This window comes from Trichosurus vulpecula, chromosome 2 (genome assembly GCF_011100635.1).
Source record: "Trichosurus vulpecula isolate mTriVul1 chromosome 2, mTriVul1.pri, whole genome shotgun sequence".
In the NCBI taxonomy this organism is placed as follows: Eukaryota; Metazoa; Chordata; class Mammalia; order Diprotodontia; family Phalangeridae; genus Trichosurus; species Trichosurus vulpecula.
The window spans coordinates 35764129-35780758 of record NC_050574.1 but is presented as its reverse complement, the minus strand read 5'-3'; the positions used below and the strand labels follow the sequence as shown (position 1 = coordinate 35780758).

Genomic DNA, 16630 nt, shown 5'->3' with positions numbered 1-16630 from the left:
AAATCTGGGGAGGGGGGGGAGAAACTAAGGAAGGAAGGGAGGGAAGGAAAGAGGAAAAAAGGGAGAGAAGGAAAAATGGGAGAAGAAAGAAGGGAGGAAAAAGGGAGGGGAGGAAAGAAGGAAGAAAAAAAGAGAAGGGAGGAGGGGAAGAAGGGAGGGAAGAAGGAACAAAGGGAGGGGAGCAACGTGCCAGAGCCCACCTCCTGCTGCCCCACGTCCATCTGACAGGGCCTTCCGTCTTGTGCTGCCCATGTCTGCCTGACGTCCAGCTTCGTCCGGGGCGCTGTATCAGTGATGGACGTCCTCGCCCCTGGCCATCTCTACTGTGCATATTCCTATGACTCGCAGCCCGCGGAGGGACTCCTGACTTCTCATCCCCTCCATCACCCTAACTCCACCATCCTCTCCACGGTGCCCGCCAGGAACTTCCCTTCAGCCCTTATCTCCTGGTCCCCACACCTCCCATCTACCTGGCTCCTGTCTGATGACGGATCCCTCGCTCCCTTTCCAGCCCTGGCTTTGCCTGCGCTCATTCCCCTGGGCTCACTGTTCCAGGAGGGTGACCTGGAATACTTCTGTCTCTCCGTCACCACTTTTTGGTTCCCCCCTTCTCTTCCTTTGAGGGACTCATAGCCACCACCCAATCAGAATCCTGATGGTTGTTGTCTCAGACCCTCCCCAGAGTATCCACTACTCCCAGCCACTCAATTCTGTCATGCCCACCTTTATTTTCTTTCTTTTGGGGGGGGGTGTGTGAGGGGAAGGGCAATGGGGGTTAAGTAACTTGCCCAGGGTCACAAAGGTCAAATTTGAACTCAGGTCCTCCTGAGGGTTCAGGGCCAGTGTTCTAACCACAGCACCACCCAGCTATGACACCTCCCTTACTTATTTTCAATCTCTCCCTCTCTACTGGCTCATTCCCTCCTGCCTTAGAGACATGTCTTCTGCATCCTGAAAAAAACCCTCACATGATCCTTCTCTCCTGGCTATCATTCAATTTTTCTTCTGCCCTTTGTAGCTAAACTCCTCAGAAAGGCCATCTATACCCAGGCTGCCTCCACCCTCTTCTTAACCCCTAATAATCTGGCTTTTGCATTTTCTCCAAAGTGATGAGTGATCTCTTGGTTGCCAAATCCAGTGGCTTTTTCTCAGTCCTCATTCTCCTTGATATCTCTGTGGACTTTGACACTGTGGATGACTGTTTCTCTCCCCTCTCCTCCTTCTCTCCCCGCTTCTGTCTCTCTCCTGTCTCCCCACTTCTGTCCCCCCACTTCTGTCTCTCTCCCCCATCTCAGTCTCTCTCCCCTCCCTTCCCTCTCCCCCTTCTGTCTCTCTTTCTCTCTCCTTCTGTCTCTCCCCCCTTCTTTCTCTCTCCTCCCTTCTCCCTTCCCTTTCTCTCTCCCCTCTTTCCCCCCTTCTTTCTCTTACCCCTCCTGTCTCCTTTGCTAGATTCTCCTCAAAATCATGCCCTCTGAATATAGGTATCCCTCACTTAGTCCTGGGCAGCCTTCTCTTCTCCCTCCATATTGCTTCATTTGGTGATCTCACCACCTCCCAAGGCTTTAATGACCATCTCTATACTAGTGATTTTCAAAATCTACCTTTTCTGCCCCAACCTCTCCACTGACCTCATCTCATATCTCCAACTGCCTTTCAGAAAGATCAAACTGGATGTCCAATATAGTTTAAATTTGTTCAGAACACAACTCGTTCTCTTTCCCCATAAATCCCCCTACTTTGCCTGTTACCATAGAGGGCAACACCATCCTCAGTCCCTCAGACTCCTCCAACCTAGGGGTCATTCCTGACTTGTCACCCCCATATCTGAGGTCAAGGCCTGTCACAGTATCTCCCAAACACCCTCCCCTCTCCTGACACTGTCACCATTGTGGAGCAGGCCTTCCTCACCCTTGGATCACTCCAACAGCTGCTGAGGGGTCTCTCCCCACTCCAATCCATCCTCATGCATTTAGCCACCAGAAACACAGGAATGACCATAGCTCACACACTCTCCCTCTAACTCCTGTGACTCCCTAGAATACAAAATGCTCTTTGGCCTCCAAAGCTCTTCCTAACCTGCCCCCTACCATGTTTCTGCGCTTCTTACACCACTCCCCAACACATCCTCTCTGATCCTTCGACACTGGCTTCCAAGCTGTTCCATGAACAAGACCCCTCTCTCATCTCTGCCTCTTCTTCCTCCTGGGTTCCTTTAGGTCCCAACTAAAATGGCCCTTCTCCATGACCTTAATTCCAGTACCTGCACTCTTTATCCTGTATCAGCTTGTTGGTATCCTGTATCAGCTCATTCGAAGCCCAGCTCCGGGACTGTCCTTTGCCTCCTTTGTGTCCTCAAGGCTCAGCACACTGCCTGCCTGGCACAAACGGGCACTTATTCAATGTTTGCTGACTGCTCGACACCAGAGATGTAAATACGAAAGCCAAGGCAGTCCCAGCCTTGACTACAGATTGCAGCTGGGCTTCCAGGTTGGGCAGGAAGGATGAAAAAACACACTGGTCATATAACCACAACGTTTATTTTCCAAACAATTTTATTGAAATGTGCTGGAAGCACAGGGGCAGGCAGCACAAATGTATGAACAGGAAAAAAAAAATCACATGTACAATAATTTCAAAAAGTGAAGGTTAATCTTGGAGATGGAGACTCCCCCTCCCCAGAGTTGCAGGGTTTCCATTATGGTTAAGCCTCTACTAAAACTAGCATTAGAAAAGGAATACAAGAACTTTTGCAAAAAACGGCAGAAAGGAAAGGAGGGTGGGCTTCCTGCTTGGGCCTTGTAGTCCTGGGTGTGCAATTAGGAAGCGTGCTGAGCGGTGGAGAAACACAGCTTCAGGGTGTAGGGATAAGGACCATCTAGAGGAGAAAAAGACACACCAGGTCAGGGAGGGGAGGATTCATTAAGAAAGGCAGACCTGGCCCCTTCTACACCTTCTGGAAACAAGCCCCAGCCCACAAGGGACAGCTTGGGAAGCCAAGGCCTGATTCCAGCTCCCCCACCGACCTGACAGGCCCCAACAGCTCCCAGGGAGGAGGCAGGGGATAGGGCCCTGCCCCTCCCACTTGGGTGCAAACAATGGACTGTTCTCAAGACTTGAAAGCCTGGGACTCCCTAACCACAGCCCAGCCTAGACTCAGTCTAAGGCAGACCTGAGGGACAACTCCTGCCCCACCTTGGGGCTCTCTCCTCCTGCCCTGGGCAGCTGTCCACCAGCTTTTAGGAGCATCCGGGACGTTGCCAGCAGTCTGCAGGTCGTATCCCGGCCCTCCCCTCCCCATAGCCTGTGGCTGGGGTCTGGGCCACTCACTTGGATTCTTCATCTGGTAATGGTTCAGGAAGCCCAGGGTCTCCAGAGCATCACTCTTGGACTCCCACTCCAACAGGCCCGAGGAGCTTCTTTCACCTGCAACCAAAGCACCCAAGCAGTCAGAAAGAAAAGGGTCAGGCCATAGCTCAGGCAAAAGGCAAGAGCTGTGGACTCACCACCCCACCCGGGGGAATCTCCCCCTCACTCACTTTTCCCTGAAAACACCTTCACCGAAGCAGGCCGCTTCACTCCTAGCTCATCACAGATCTGGAAAGCAAAGAAAGGAAACTGAGTCTTAGATATGCCCCAAGGTTTGGAGCTGGCTTTCAGAAAGCTGGTCTGGGGAGTCTTCATAGACCAGACTCAAGAGTTGGAAAGCACCTCCCAGATCACTATGTCCCAAGGGAGTGTTCCTGACTCCAAGGCTACTAAGCCTCCAACTTATGGCAGCTCCCTGACTATGGACTAATTACAGGCCCCTCCAGACTGCTCTCTGCAATCCTCAGGCCAGGCCATGTGGCAGGCTGACGCTGGACTCTGAACCACAGCTGGCTGCTCTGTCTTACACAACTTACTGGCCCTCAGAGCTACTTAGGTGTTCCCATTTCCAAAGCATCTGTCTAGTGTTTCCAACCCCCTCAGGGCAGGGAGAAGAGCCACGTGGCCTCTCAGCAAGCTGGGGCAGGGCACAAAGCACAACCTGGGAGGAGAGACCCAGCACCTTCCTCACCTCAAAGAAGTTGTCTTCAGTAACCTCCAGGGGTGCATTGAAGAAATGCAGCACATTGCTGGGGTGCTGGATCCTGTTCTTAGCCGCCTGCTCCGGGGTGGAGAACCGATTGTTGCGTGAGCCACTAAAGTCTTTGTAGCTGCACGACCCATCTTCCAGCCCATAGGACTGACCAGGCATGATGGCCTGTTGCTTGGAAACGCTATTGTGGAATGGGGGAGGGGAAGAGAGAGGAAAGACAAAAAGCCACGTTCCATTGTTCCATTATCTCTGTGACACACGTCTCCCCTTCCCCAACCCAGGGGTGCCAACACCCACCCTCAAAAATTTCCTTCCTTCCTGCTTCCCCACGCCCCCACCCCTCCCCAGCTGGGCAGACCTTCCTGCAGTGACTCAGTGGCAACCTCTAGGCATATCATAGCAACACCTATACCACTGGCTGTACACACCCCCCCACCCCCGCCCCCCATACCTCTTTTCTCAGCACTTTGGTGAAATGCCTGGAAAGAAAGCCCGTATTTCCCAAAGCCCTGCTTCGAGGCCAAGGCCACAAGAAGGTCCCCACTGTGGTGTCGACTCTCTCCATCTCGTCCACCCAAGTTAGGACAGTCTGGCTTCTTTTTGCCCTTTCTCCCTCTCCCCTTTCCTGCTGACCTATCCAGGCCTCTTTTCTTTAATGCAGCCTGCCAACAGCCCCCTGGAAGGGAGACCCCGCAGTGGGGAAAAGGGCCAAGCGGGATGGATGACTCACCACACATTGAGCTTCTGGCCAAACATGAAGTTGTTGTTGAGGTGAGTGATCGCTCTGTCCACCGCATAGCCATCCGCCATCTCTACCATGGCAGCCCCCGGCTTACTCTTCATGAACTTAACCTAGGGAGTGAGAGAGAAAAGAGTCCCGCCCATCAGCAGGCTGCACCCAAAGGACCTAGACCTCACCTGGGCAGGGATACTGTCCTAAAACTAGGAGGACCCACCATGGGCTGTCCACACTTGCTAAGAGTGCCTGAGAAGCACAAGTTGGCATCCACTGAGTCCACCCCATCCCCAAATCAAAAGGGATTTATTATTCTATGAGACTTCCTAGACCTTCTAATCTATCCTTCCTCATTTTACAGATCAAATAACTGAGGCCCCAAGGGGCTATCGGGTGGGAAACCTATGGCATTCTAGGTCCTTGGGTGCAGCCTTTTGACTGAGTCCAAATTTTGCAGAACAAATCCTTTTATTAAAGGGTCACACTTGAGGACCTTGAGGGCCACATATGGCCTCGAGGACGTAGGTTCCCCAGCCCTGGTGCTGACCTACGATTCCCTGAACTCCAAAGTTCATTCTGACCTTCCCCTGCCATGGGCTAAGACAAAGCCCGCCCGCTTCGGCCTCCTCTCCCTGCTCTAGGCCCCTAGCAACGCCCCCACAGGCTGTTACACTAGCTGCTGGCTTGCCTGCCAGCTCTGTCCCGAGCTTACCTTCTCCACATTGCCGTAGAGACAGAAGACATTGAAGACACGGTCACAATTCATCTTGGACTGGTCAAGGCCATATACCATCAGCACAGGGCTGTCTGCGTGGGGGCCATACTCAGGCGGTGGGGGAGGGGGCGGGGGGTGGCCATACTGAGGGCCATATCGGCTTGGGCCCCGACGATGGCCCCCTACTGGTGGGCCCATCCTTCTCCCTTCGTAGTGAGGTGGAGGGGGCCCGTAGCCCTCATCATGGTAATGGCTGTGGTACCCACCGTGAGGCCCTCCTGGGGGGTGGGAAGGAAAGAGAGGGAGGACGGGTGAGAATTTGCGGGGCGGACGGCGGGCAGGGTCGCATGAGCCACGGGAGTCCACGGAGGGGAACCCCCTGCCCTCACCATATTCTGCGGGGTGATCTCCCAGGAGAGGAGGCTGTCTCTGACGCTTATTCGGATTGCTGCCGGGGTCACCTGTGGACAGAGACAAATGTCAGAACCTCATCCAGGAGGAAGGGGGCACTTCTTTCCCTCTCTAGGGGCCTCTGCACCTGTAGTAAGAATTCTCAAAGCCCCAGGTATGGCAAACCATACTGAGCCTGCTGTCCCAGGGGCTGCTGGGAGCTGGCTTCCTCTTAAGGCCACGTGAGGCTAGGGGCAGAGGCCTGAAGCCTGAAGCTGCTATCTGTCAAGAGACAAATTCAGTTCTTCCAAAGGCACAAGGAGCCTTGGGGAGGGGGGCATGCGGTCCTGTTCCTACCGATGGGCCAGACACCCTGTGTTTTAAGAGGGTCTCTGCCCCACTTTCCTCTGTGATACGCCTTAGTCCCCATTCCATCCTAGATTATACGAAGCCTGGAACGGTACAAAAGGGACCTTTATCCCAAATGGTTAATGGATCTCCAATTGTTTGACAAAAGATGGGCCCAAAGGATAGGTGTGGGAAAAAATGGAAATATCAAAACTTCGCAGATAGAAGGGCCCTGGAAGGCCTACCTCGCCTCTCCCAACCCCATTCGAATCTCTCGGCATTCCTTGGGTACTCAGGGGTACAGTCCCCGAATCCACCTCACGTGGCCACTAGGGAGTAAAAGCTAAGAACACAAGGTCCCAGTACCCCCTCCCCCCAGCTCCAAGGAGGCTGACAAAAGCAGGAATCCGTTAAAATGAGCAATCATGGACAAGGCGTGAACGTTCCCGGAGCCATACAATGTTGCCGTCCCGCCAGCTGCATTTCATACTGGGTTTATTCCAACAGTCAGTCATTACAAAGATGGAAAAGGGCTACTTACAGAAGTACAGAGTACAATGTCCATTTGTCACATAAAACAAATCTGTATTTTCTCTTACCATTGGACGCTTCAACAGTGAGTTAGCACAGTTCTGAAAGATGGCGTCCCATCAAACATACACTGCGACCCTGCATCACATGGTTTTACAGTCATAAATACAATTTACGTTACAAATCCGCTACAATTTTTTTTTCATTTATTTTTCTTTTCAAGTCAATTTTCTGATTAAACAAAAACTGGCTCACAGATGTTCTGTCCTCAGCAGAGATCAGAAAGTGGCCAATAGTGGTGTATAAGTGGAAAGTGTTCCTTCCTCCGTGTTTGCGCCTCCTCAACATTTGTGTGCTGCGGTGGGGTGCGGTGGAGGGGTGCGGCTGCTGCCTGTGTAGCTGGCTCTCCGTGTGCGTGTCTGGCGCGTCTGTTATGCGAGTGTGCCCATGGCCCCGCTATGCCCGCCTTGTGCCTCGTGACGCGCCCCAGCTACGCGCCGGGACATCGCTGTGTGTTCTGAGCTGTTTGACCCTTGTTGGGTTTGGTTGGGGTTTGGATCTCCAGTTGGTACGTAATAGGTGGGCAGCCGATGACTGCAGAGAAAAACCAAAACGGAAAAAAAAAGCCCTCCCCAAACCAAAAAACTTAACAACCAATATGGCGAGGAATGGAGAGGAGGATCCTATAGTCTTGGAGGGCCACTGGAATCTACTTCGGCTTATGAAACGTTCTCCGAAAAGAGCGCCGCTGGGCTGGTTAGGAGAAAACCTCTGTTCTGTGTTTCCTACTTCTGTGTACATTCGTGGGTTCAAAGTTTGGTTTTGACTTTATTTAAAAAAAAAAAACCATCATAATAAAAAAAGCAGCGGCTGCCGCCCTGTTGAGTCTCTCTCTCTGTCTCTGTCTCTCTCTGTCTCTGTGCTTGTAGCTGTTCCTTGGAGCGCGGTGTGGTGTTCTTGATGTAGTGAGCTCAAATCTGCAGCTGTTTCTGGTACCTGAAGGAGGCTGCGTGTTCTCTCCAAGAAGAGCTAGGGGGTCCTACCCTGTGTGTTCATGAGCGCTGTACAGAGGCAGAGCCGCCAAGGGCACGGTCCCCAGGGGGGCTGCCGAACCCCCGCTCACTCCGAGCGCCAGGGCGGCTCCCCGCCCCGCCGCTCTGCGCCTGTTCTATCAATGTACCTTGGAGAAGAAAGCTGGGCTTTTCATGTTTCTGTCACAACTCATGTAATGCCATTGTTCACTCTGGGAGTCACAAATGGGGGGCTGGCCTCAGGAACAGAGGACGGCCTGCCACGATGAGGAGAGCAGGGCGAGTGCCCCAAGAGAAGCCCCTGCTGCCCGCCCGCCCAGCCCTGCCCCTCCACTTCCCCAGAGGGGACCAGCAGAGGGGAGGAGCCCCCAGGGCAGCAACACCACTCCCTGCCTTCTCCAACCAAGAAGTCGGCTAAGTCTTGGTGAATGAAGGGCTGGCTGCTCCTGTCCTCCATGTGTGCTACTGGCTGAGCAACAAGGCAGAGGACACCCTGAGGGGCTGGCAGGCCTCTCTCCTACCCCCAACTGAGGACAGAAGACGCCTTCCTCCCTGCCCAGACACAAGGCCTCAGCCTAAACCTGCAGGCTCCAGGGCCAGACACACCCCACCCCACCCCCACTTCTTTAGTGAGCAAATTAGTGGTAACTATTCTGTTTTCCTTCAAGCCCAGGGCAGCCCAAGTGGTTCCTGCCTTTCTGAGCTGGAGTACCCCATTACTAGGCTGACCCACAGGTACCTTTGTGTCCTGAGATGGTGGGACACTTTGGAAAAGAATTCATAGATTTACAGCCAGAGAACCTGGGTTCAATCCCCAGCTCTGCAGCACCCTTGGCATACCATCCTTTAATTTCTCTGGGTCTGGTTTCCCTTTCAATAAGATGAGCTTAGTGGGGGCAGACCCGCTGACCTCTGAGGTCCCTTTTGCTCCAGAGCCCAGTGCTTCACCCCTGACCTGACCCAGTGATCAAAGTGCCTGCAAAGACAGGAGGGGCTATCCCTAGGGCCAGTGTCTGAGGGGATGACACAGCCCAGAGGCCAGGAGCTCAGACAAAGCAATAGCTTACAGATGGGCTCCTTGCCCAAGGACTCGGCTCCCATGGTCCCCTTTTCTTGGTTGGGTGCCAAGCAGGAGCCACCAGCTGGTGGCCACAGAAGACCACCTGCTCCCTCCCCTGATCTGCCCTAAGTCCAATGGCATTACATGACACTGAGGCCGGCCTAGGAGTGTGCGAGTCGCCTGACAGGCATGGCAGGGAGAGGGGGGAAGTGAGAGACAAAGAAGGCATCAAGGTTACCTTGTCCACTGAGGTTGGGGTTGGTATAGTCCCAGGTATCCTGATCATTCTTGAATACATTCAGACGTGTCGGCTATACACAGAGAGAAAGAATGTCAGTGTAAAGCAATAGTAACTCAGTCTGAAATGCTGCAAGGAGCAGGAACACCTGCAAGCAGTCAGGAGGTCTGGGTGCTAGCCCTGCTCCCAGTCCTGGATGGTCTTGGGCCCTCAGGACCCTTGGGGGGGTGGTGGGGTTGGGGAAAGTCATCCCCTAGGCAGCCAGTCTGCCAGTAGCTCCAGGCAGGCTCACTCACCTTAGCGTATTCAATCTTAAGAGTACAACAGCCAGAGTAGATGTCAGCCCCATTGAGGGACGCTTTGGCTCGTTGAGCACTCTGCACGGAGTCAAATGTGAACAAAAGTTAAGGAAACGGTCCTAAAAGAGAGAAAGTGTGCCAGCCTCCTACCAACCCCAGCCCTCTGTGAGGGGACCCTGGACACAAACTCATTTCCTAGTAGCTGTCGGCCCTCACTTGAGGGGGCCAGCCAGACTGGACCAAGAGTTACAATGTCCAAGTTTGGTCTCACCTGATGCACGTAATATGTGAACAACCAGCAGTGACTAGCAGCTCACATTCCTGTAACATGACAAATCTTGTAAAAACAAGTAGTGCCCAACTGTGCCCACATTGTAGATGAAAAAACTAAGTCTTAGTGGTTAAGTGACTTTGGGGTATGCATTCCTGTCAGCCTTGCTGAATGAGCACCATAGCTACAACCTCCAGCCTCCTGTTCCAAATGACAAACTACAGCAGTCACTGAGATGTCACCTGGGCAAGCAAGGTGGCCAATGTGCCCTGGCCACCTGCCCTCGAGAGCTGCACCCCCTCAACTTCTGGAGGCTCATCACACTCCAGTCACCAAGGATATTCTACCATGGCCTGGACTCCATTCTTTCGAAAAATGACAATTCTCTGGACAGGGCCACAAGGATTGCAGATGGTATAAAGGACATCCTGAGGAACCAAACACAGACAAGAGGTGGTCAACTAAGACGGTAGGCAACTCTTTTGGCCATCCCTCCCAGCTCAGAACTGTAACTGGGCCCCCAAGCTCACCGTTGTAATGGAGTAGATGGGATTCAGGATAGTGAAGAGCAGCACACTGTTGACACTCCGTGAATCGTCAGTGTCGCCGGGCCTGGAGATCTTCTGGCTGGTCGAGTAGTTGACAAAGGCAGGGTGGCCAGCAATGTAGATCTGGTTGTCCGCTGCATAGTTCACAGCATTGCAGGCCCCCAGGATGTCTTCAAACTCTACCAGAGCCTGCCTCTTTTTGGGCATCACCACCACATAACTAGAGGAGAGAAGAGGCTTCTTTAATCCTCCCAGAGAAGGTGTTGGGAAGCAGCAAGCCTGATGGCTGACACTGCCTCACCACAAAATGAATGTGGGCACCAGAACACACAAGGAGAAAAAACCCTGGGAGCCAGGATGCCAGACCTGCTGGGGGAAGAGTCATCTCAGTCTTCGGGGCTTCAGATCGTAAAATAAAGGCATTGGACAAGAAGCTAAACTATCTCTTGGCTTAGAACTTATCATTTTGCCCTCAAAATCCTCTAGTTCCTAAATGTGATAGTGAATTATAGGAGTGACTCTCGGTAGGAAAGGGGTCCCAAGGGGGAGCTCACTGGGGGCTGCCTCTAAAGCGAAAACATGAAAACATCTACCACACACTGAGTGGGGAAGGCCACAGTGCCATCAGGCAGGCCTGTGTTGGTGCCCCTGAAAAGGGCCAAGTAGGCCCTCAGGACACCAAGAGGGCAGGAATAAGTGGCAAGGAAGGAGAAGCTCTACTCCAGGTATGGACAGGCTTCCTGAACTCAACTGATGGGGAGGTGGTTAATTCTGACCAGAAACTAAAAGCATACAATGCGTGGATCACAGATTTAGAGCCTGAAAAAGCCTTAGGGATACTTCTGTCCAGCCCTCACCTTTTACAGATGAAGAAAGCATGATCTTATGAGGGTTGACTTGGCCAAGGTCTCAAATACGCAAGCAAAGCAGCTCAGTCAAGATTCAAACCTGAGTCTCTGACTCCAGAAATTCAGTGACCTTCCCACTATACAATAAATCTGGGACTCCAAAAAGAAAAGGACCAACCTCTCCTAAAAATGCATAAGCTAAAACTCTGAGGTTTGGGGAATAATGTGGATGACACAGACTTGTCGGGGCACATGGCCTGACAAAGCTGCCAAGTCAAATCAATCCTAAGACCAAATTACACACAAAACTGGAAAACCCAATTCTCTCTTTGGTGAAGTTTACTTAGACATATGTGCATGTGCATGAGCTGAACTGCTGAGACCAGGATGAAAGAATGGGGTAGCAGCAATAGGCAAAGCCATGGAATGCTAACACCCAGTCTTTGGTAGAAAAACCACATTCCCCAACTGAAAAATGGTGTAAGGATATAAACAGGATAAATGTTCCAAAGAAGAAATCTGAGCTATCAATTTTATTCAGTCACGTCTGACTCTTCATGACCCCATTTGGGTTTTTTTCTTGGCAAAGACCCTGGAATCACTTGCTGTTTCCTGAAGCAAGCAGGGTGAAGGGACTTGCTCAGGGTCACACAGCCAGTATGTGTCTGAGGCCAGATCTGAACCCTCCAAGTTGAGTCTTCCTGACTTCAGGCCCAGCGCTCTACCCACTGAGCCACTGTGCTACCCCTAAGCTATCAGCCTTGTGAAAAAAAAAATGCTCCAAATCACTGATTAGAGCAATGTTAAACTGAAGCAACTCTGAGGTCCTGACTCACACTTACCAGATTGATAAAGCTGATCAGGAAAAGACACGTGACATATGTGGGGGGGAGGGGCGGGGGGAAGCAGGCATATTAATGCCCTGCTGATGGAACTCTGAATTAGTGCAGCCCTTCTGGAAAGCAATTTGGACCAATGCCCAAAGTCACCGAACTGTGCATACCCTTTAAACAGAGAAACCACTATGAGACCAAGAGTTCATAGAAAAGAGGGAGCGGGCCTGTGTGCACAAAAGTATTTATAGCAGCTCTGTTTGGAGCAGCAAAGAACTGCAACCCAAGGGACGGCCATCAATTGGGGAATGGCTGAACATATTATCACATCTGAATGTGATATACTATTGTGCTGTGAGAAATGAAGAGGATGTTTTCAGAAAAACCTGAGAGAACGTGGACAAAATGAGACAGAGGGAAGTAGACTGAACCAGGAGAACAATTTAGACAAGAACAGCAATATCATAAAGACAAACAACTTCAGAAGACTTAAGAATGCTGGTTAATAAAATGGCCAACCCTGATTTCAAAGAACCAATGAAAATCCTTGCTTCCCACCTCATGAGAGAGAGCTAAAAGCCTCAGGATGCACAATGAGACATTTTTTGGACAGTCAATATGGAATTTTGGTTGATTATGCGTTACTGATTACCAGGGCTTTGTTTTTCCTTTACTCCCAATTGAGAGGGTGCAAGTAAGAACAGAAAAGAGGTTGTTGTTAATTGAAAAATCTCTTCTCCTCTGTACTCGCTCCTAAGCGTAACAAATGATTCTATCAAGATAATGAGGAGCAAACAGAGCACCCTCGGCCAGACTTGGCTAGAAAAGACAACAGTGAAATCATCATGACTTCTCCAGCCCCCCATCCCACCATACCTGATAGGCCCAAATTCCTGTAAGGCCTCCACCAGATCAGCTTCCACCACACCATCAATCAGGCCTCTTATATGGACGACCGGGGAGGCTGGGGTTTTATGGGGGTCATCGTAATTTTCCTGAGGAAAGGAAACAAGGCCCTGTTTCATTTTCTCCCTGTAAGCTATTGCTCACTTACAGAAACTCCCAGAGAATCCAAAATACCTCAAATTCAAAAGATCAGTCAAGATATGACTGTGATGTAAAGACAAAAGCCATCAATAAAGAGAATTTAGAAAAATAAACAGCTGAGGTAAAGCCCCTGATGAAGGAAGCTCTCAGGCCCCCTCCCCATCCCCCGCTCCCAACCAACATAGCATGCTTCTCCAGCTAAAGGTGGAGCCTGCTGAGAGGAAACAAGTTATTTGGAGACCTCAGACTGTGACTACGAAGAGATTAAAAACAAAAAGGGAGGAGGAAGCAGAGCCCATACAAGGACAAGCCTGCGTTGCGTCCTGCTTCAGACCAGGCTGCACTCATGGACTGCCAACATCCCAAGGCCCTGTTTGCCTTGGCCACACTCCCATGGAATCTCATAACTAAAAAACACTGGGGAGGATGGGAGCCTCAGATTGCCAGAAGCCTACTCTTCCTGGAAGGTCATCCATCCTACTCCAACTCCTTGGTTAACCCATCCTTCTTCCATCTAAAGATCAGATTGAGAAGCTGAAGGGTCTTTAGAGACCATCAGATTCAGCTCCTCATTTTACAGATGAAGTAAACTGAAGCTGAAAGAGCTTAAGTGACTTGCCCAGGGTGACACAGCTAGTGAATGACTGGGGCAGGATCTGAACTCTGATCATCCCAGTTCCAAGTCTAGTTCTCTACTTGTCTCCTTAGAAGTAGGCAAGGAACTACCTCACTAGGTCAAAGGGTAAGAAAGGTCCTCTCTAAATCTAAAGCCCAGGGATTAGCCAATTACTGTCTGCAGGAGAAGTTACATTTCAGAGAAAGAACAGCCCAGCCCACCCCCAATGAAGGGGGTCAGCAGCCCACAGAGTAGTCTAGCGGAGCTCCCCCGCCCCCAATCTAAGGTCCTTAGTGGTCATCTCCAGTACTCAAGGAAAAGCAGAGATCCAGCCCTCAAAGGGCAGTAGCCTCACACCAGACACGGCTGAGAAATTCCCCAATACCTTGCCCTGTCCAAAACAGGGGCAAAAGGGCCTCTATTTCATAACTATAGAAAGGGGCTGGGCCCATCAACTCCCCCTTCCAAAGAGGCCCTTCGAGGGATCAAGGATAGCTGATCTCTGCCCGCTCCATCTGGCTAGGGGTGGGAGGAAGGAAGGAGACGGCTGCAGGGTGAAAGGGACACAAGGCCCAGGCAGGAAGGGAGCGTCATCAGATTAGGAAAGTGAAATGGAGAGATTAGGGAACCCCCCTTCCCAGGACGCAAGGGGTAGGCCCTGGGCTGGAAACAGGGCACTAGCATTCTACATGTGGGGAGGCCAGGAAGCCACAAGCTGGAATGGGGAAAGAGGCATTAGCTACTTAGAGAGTGGATATTTAAGACCATGGCAACACTCGAATCTTCTACAAGCGTCAGCCACAAAAAGAGAAAGGTACCACCACGTGTGACCAACAGACGAATCAGGAGATGGATGGCAGACCTACTGCGCAGGCGCAAAAATCGAGCCGCGCATTAGCATCACCCCCCCACCAGCCTTCGCGCGCAGCCTCCCAACTGCCACCCACGCGAGCAGAGCGCGCAGGCGCAAATTGTGGAGGCGAGCGCCAGCGGGCACCCGACCATCCTCCCTCCCCCGCCCCAGGAGCACACGCCTCGGAGGCCCCGCGCGCACGCGCAGTGGCGGCTCCCGCAGCGCGAGCCCAGCCGGCTAGAGCCTCCCTGAAAACGTTCGCCCCTCCCCCCCGCGGCCCCAACGGCACGAGGCCGGCGCGCGCCCGCCCGGCCCAAAATGAGGCTCCCATCCCGCCCGCCTGCCAGCCCCGCTAGGCCCCGGCCCCGCCTCACCCCTCCGCCGCCGCCTCCTCCCGCCGCCCCGGCTCCTCCCCCGCCGCCTCCGTGCTGCTCGCCAGCGTTGTCCGTCTTTAGCCGCTTTGGGGCCCGGCCGCCCTCGCTGCCGCCGCCGCCGCCGCCTCCTCCGCCTCCACCGTAGTAACGGCCGCCGCCACCACCACCGCCCGCCGCCGCCATCTTCACCATGGCTCCCGCCGCCCGCCGGCGCCGCCGCTGCAGCTGCTGTGGTTCCTGGTGCTCCTGCGGCTCCTCCAGTTGCTGCCGCTGCTCTTGCCGCCGCCGCCGCTTCTCCGCCCGGGGCAGCAGCCTCCGCGACATGGCGGCGCGAACCCGCCTCCCCCCGCCTCTCATTGGGGGAGGGACCCGCCCGTCACCCGCCGCCCCCTCCCGATAGGGGGAGCACCCCCGCCCCGCCCCTCTAGCATCCTCATTGGTAGTATTGCCTGTCACTTAGGTGCCAGTTCCGCCCCCCCCGCCCGCTGAGGTGGACTTTGATTGGCCCTGCCTGGGCCACCGCTCTCTGCCCCTCCTCCCTTGTGCGCGCTCCCGGCGCAATCCCGCCTGGCAACAAAGTCAAGTCTGATAGGGCCTGACCATGGCCCTTTTTTGAGTTCGGGCCTGCTCTGCTCCCGGCGCGCAGATGAAGCCCCGCCTCCCTCTGCGTTCATTGGCTGGTCGCCCCGTCAATCCGGCTATATTGGAGGCTGATTGCTTCAGGCCACCAATTCTTCCTCCCATGACCGTGACAGGTTCCCCCCCCTCCCCTCAGTGGTTGAAGCCATTGCCTGTCCGGAGATCCTCGATGATGATTTGTGCCTTAGTGTGAAGGGGGTGGGGCGAGGCCACAATCACCTGCCCACAGGCATTGGGAGAAGCGGGCGGGGCAGTGTCACGGGGTTCGCCGAAGGGCGTGGAGAAGGGGACTGGAAGGGGAATTGCGGAATGAAAGGGTGTGGGGACGAAATGCACTGTAGCATCCGAAATGACAGTAGCCGGCCATGTCCCCAGTGCTGAAAATACATATCCATCTTACTTCCAGAGAAGTAACTCGTTCCTGCTACCTTACTCAACCTCTGGGCCTCAGTTTCCTCCTCTTTAAAATGGGGGCGGGGAGGGGAGCCTAGACGATCAATCAGGCCCTCCATCTCTAAATCCTATTAGCTTAAACTCTAGGCGAGCAGACCCTCCTACCCACGGCCGAAACTCGGTCAGAGCTGGGGGCAGCCAGGAAGGCTCAATGTCCTTTTGTCCTGCCCTCCCCCACACCCCGCAAGCTTCCGTCCGGACGTGGCTCCAGGAGGTGATTCAGCCCCCGCCTGAGCCTGGCAGCCGTGACCTTGGCCAAGCAGCCCCCCTTCACTGGCCACAGAATCCTGGCGTGCCCCCCAGCCCCACCCGGTGCCTGTGCCTAGACAAGGCGTGTGTACGCACGCAGAACGCACTCATTCACTGGTCCCTTGGGTGCTGAAGGTAGCTCTCCCCCTTCTACCCAGTGAGTCCCCCCCCAATAAAAAGGGACCCCGGTTCCGCCAGAACTGCCGTCCAGCATCCAGCGCGAGCTCCCCCACCTGCCTGGCATCCGCCTTCACAGCTCCCCGTTCCCCAGGCTGGGTCACCTCCATCTCTTAGGATCTCCTCCGTCCTACCCAAGTCCTTTCCTGCCCCTCCCCCTCCCAGGACTTGGTATTCATTTGGTCTGTAGTTCTATGCGTACAGGTTTTTTCCCTTTAGTGGAATCCATTGCTGCTCCTGGAGGCCTGGGACTGTTTCATTTCTGCCTTTGGGCCTGAATCGGAGTAGGAACTTAA

At 53.4% G+C, this 16630-nt stretch overlaps 1 protein-coding gene across 3 annotated transcripts; it reads right to left on the bottom strand.

Moving 5' to 3' along the window:
• Positions 1-2518: 2518 nt before the first annotated feature.
• Positions 2519-15140, bottom strand: HNRNPL (heterogeneous nuclear ribonucleoprotein L). 3 transcript variants are annotated; one of them, XM_036745181.1, is made up of 13 exons: positions 14817-15140; positions 12803-12921; positions 10228-10465; positions 10040-10125; positions 9424-9520; positions 9128-9200; positions 5919-5990; positions 5527-5807; positions 4809-4930; positions 4058-4259; positions 3537-3594; positions 3328-3423; positions 2519-2875 (listed from the first exon to the last, which is right to left on the bottom strand). In XM_036745181.1, exons 1-13 carry the CDS (start codon positions 15138-15140, stop codon positions 2817-2819), a joined length of 1827 nt encoding a protein of 608 aa, XP_036601076.1. In that variant the 3' UTR covers positions 2519-2816. The 3 variants fall into 3 exon arrangements, with proteins under 3 accessions (XP_036601076.1, XP_036601075.1, XP_036601077.1); XM_036745180.1 differs by having other exon boundaries at positions 5527-5990; XM_036745182.1 differs by having other exon boundaries at positions 5527-5990; positions 15006-15140.
• Positions 15141-16630: the final 1490 nt, after the last annotated feature.

What these genes read in the sequence shown, in the direction of transcription:
- HNRNPL (XM_036745180.1), bottom strand. Translation starts at nt 15,140, where the DNA reads ATGTCGCGGAGGCTGCTGCCCCGGGCGGAGAAGCGGCGGCGGCGGCAA. An exon ending in GAGGAGGCGGCGGCGGAGGG is followed by an intron (nt 12,922 to 14,816) that starts GTGAGGCGGGGC and finishes TCCTTTCCTCAG; the next exon opens with GAAAATTACGATGACCCCCA. An exon ending in CAGGAATTTGGGCCTATCAG is followed by an intron (nt 10,466 to 12,802) that starts GTATGGTGGGAT and finishes TCTCTCCTCTAG; the next exon opens with TTATGTGGTGGTGATGCCCA.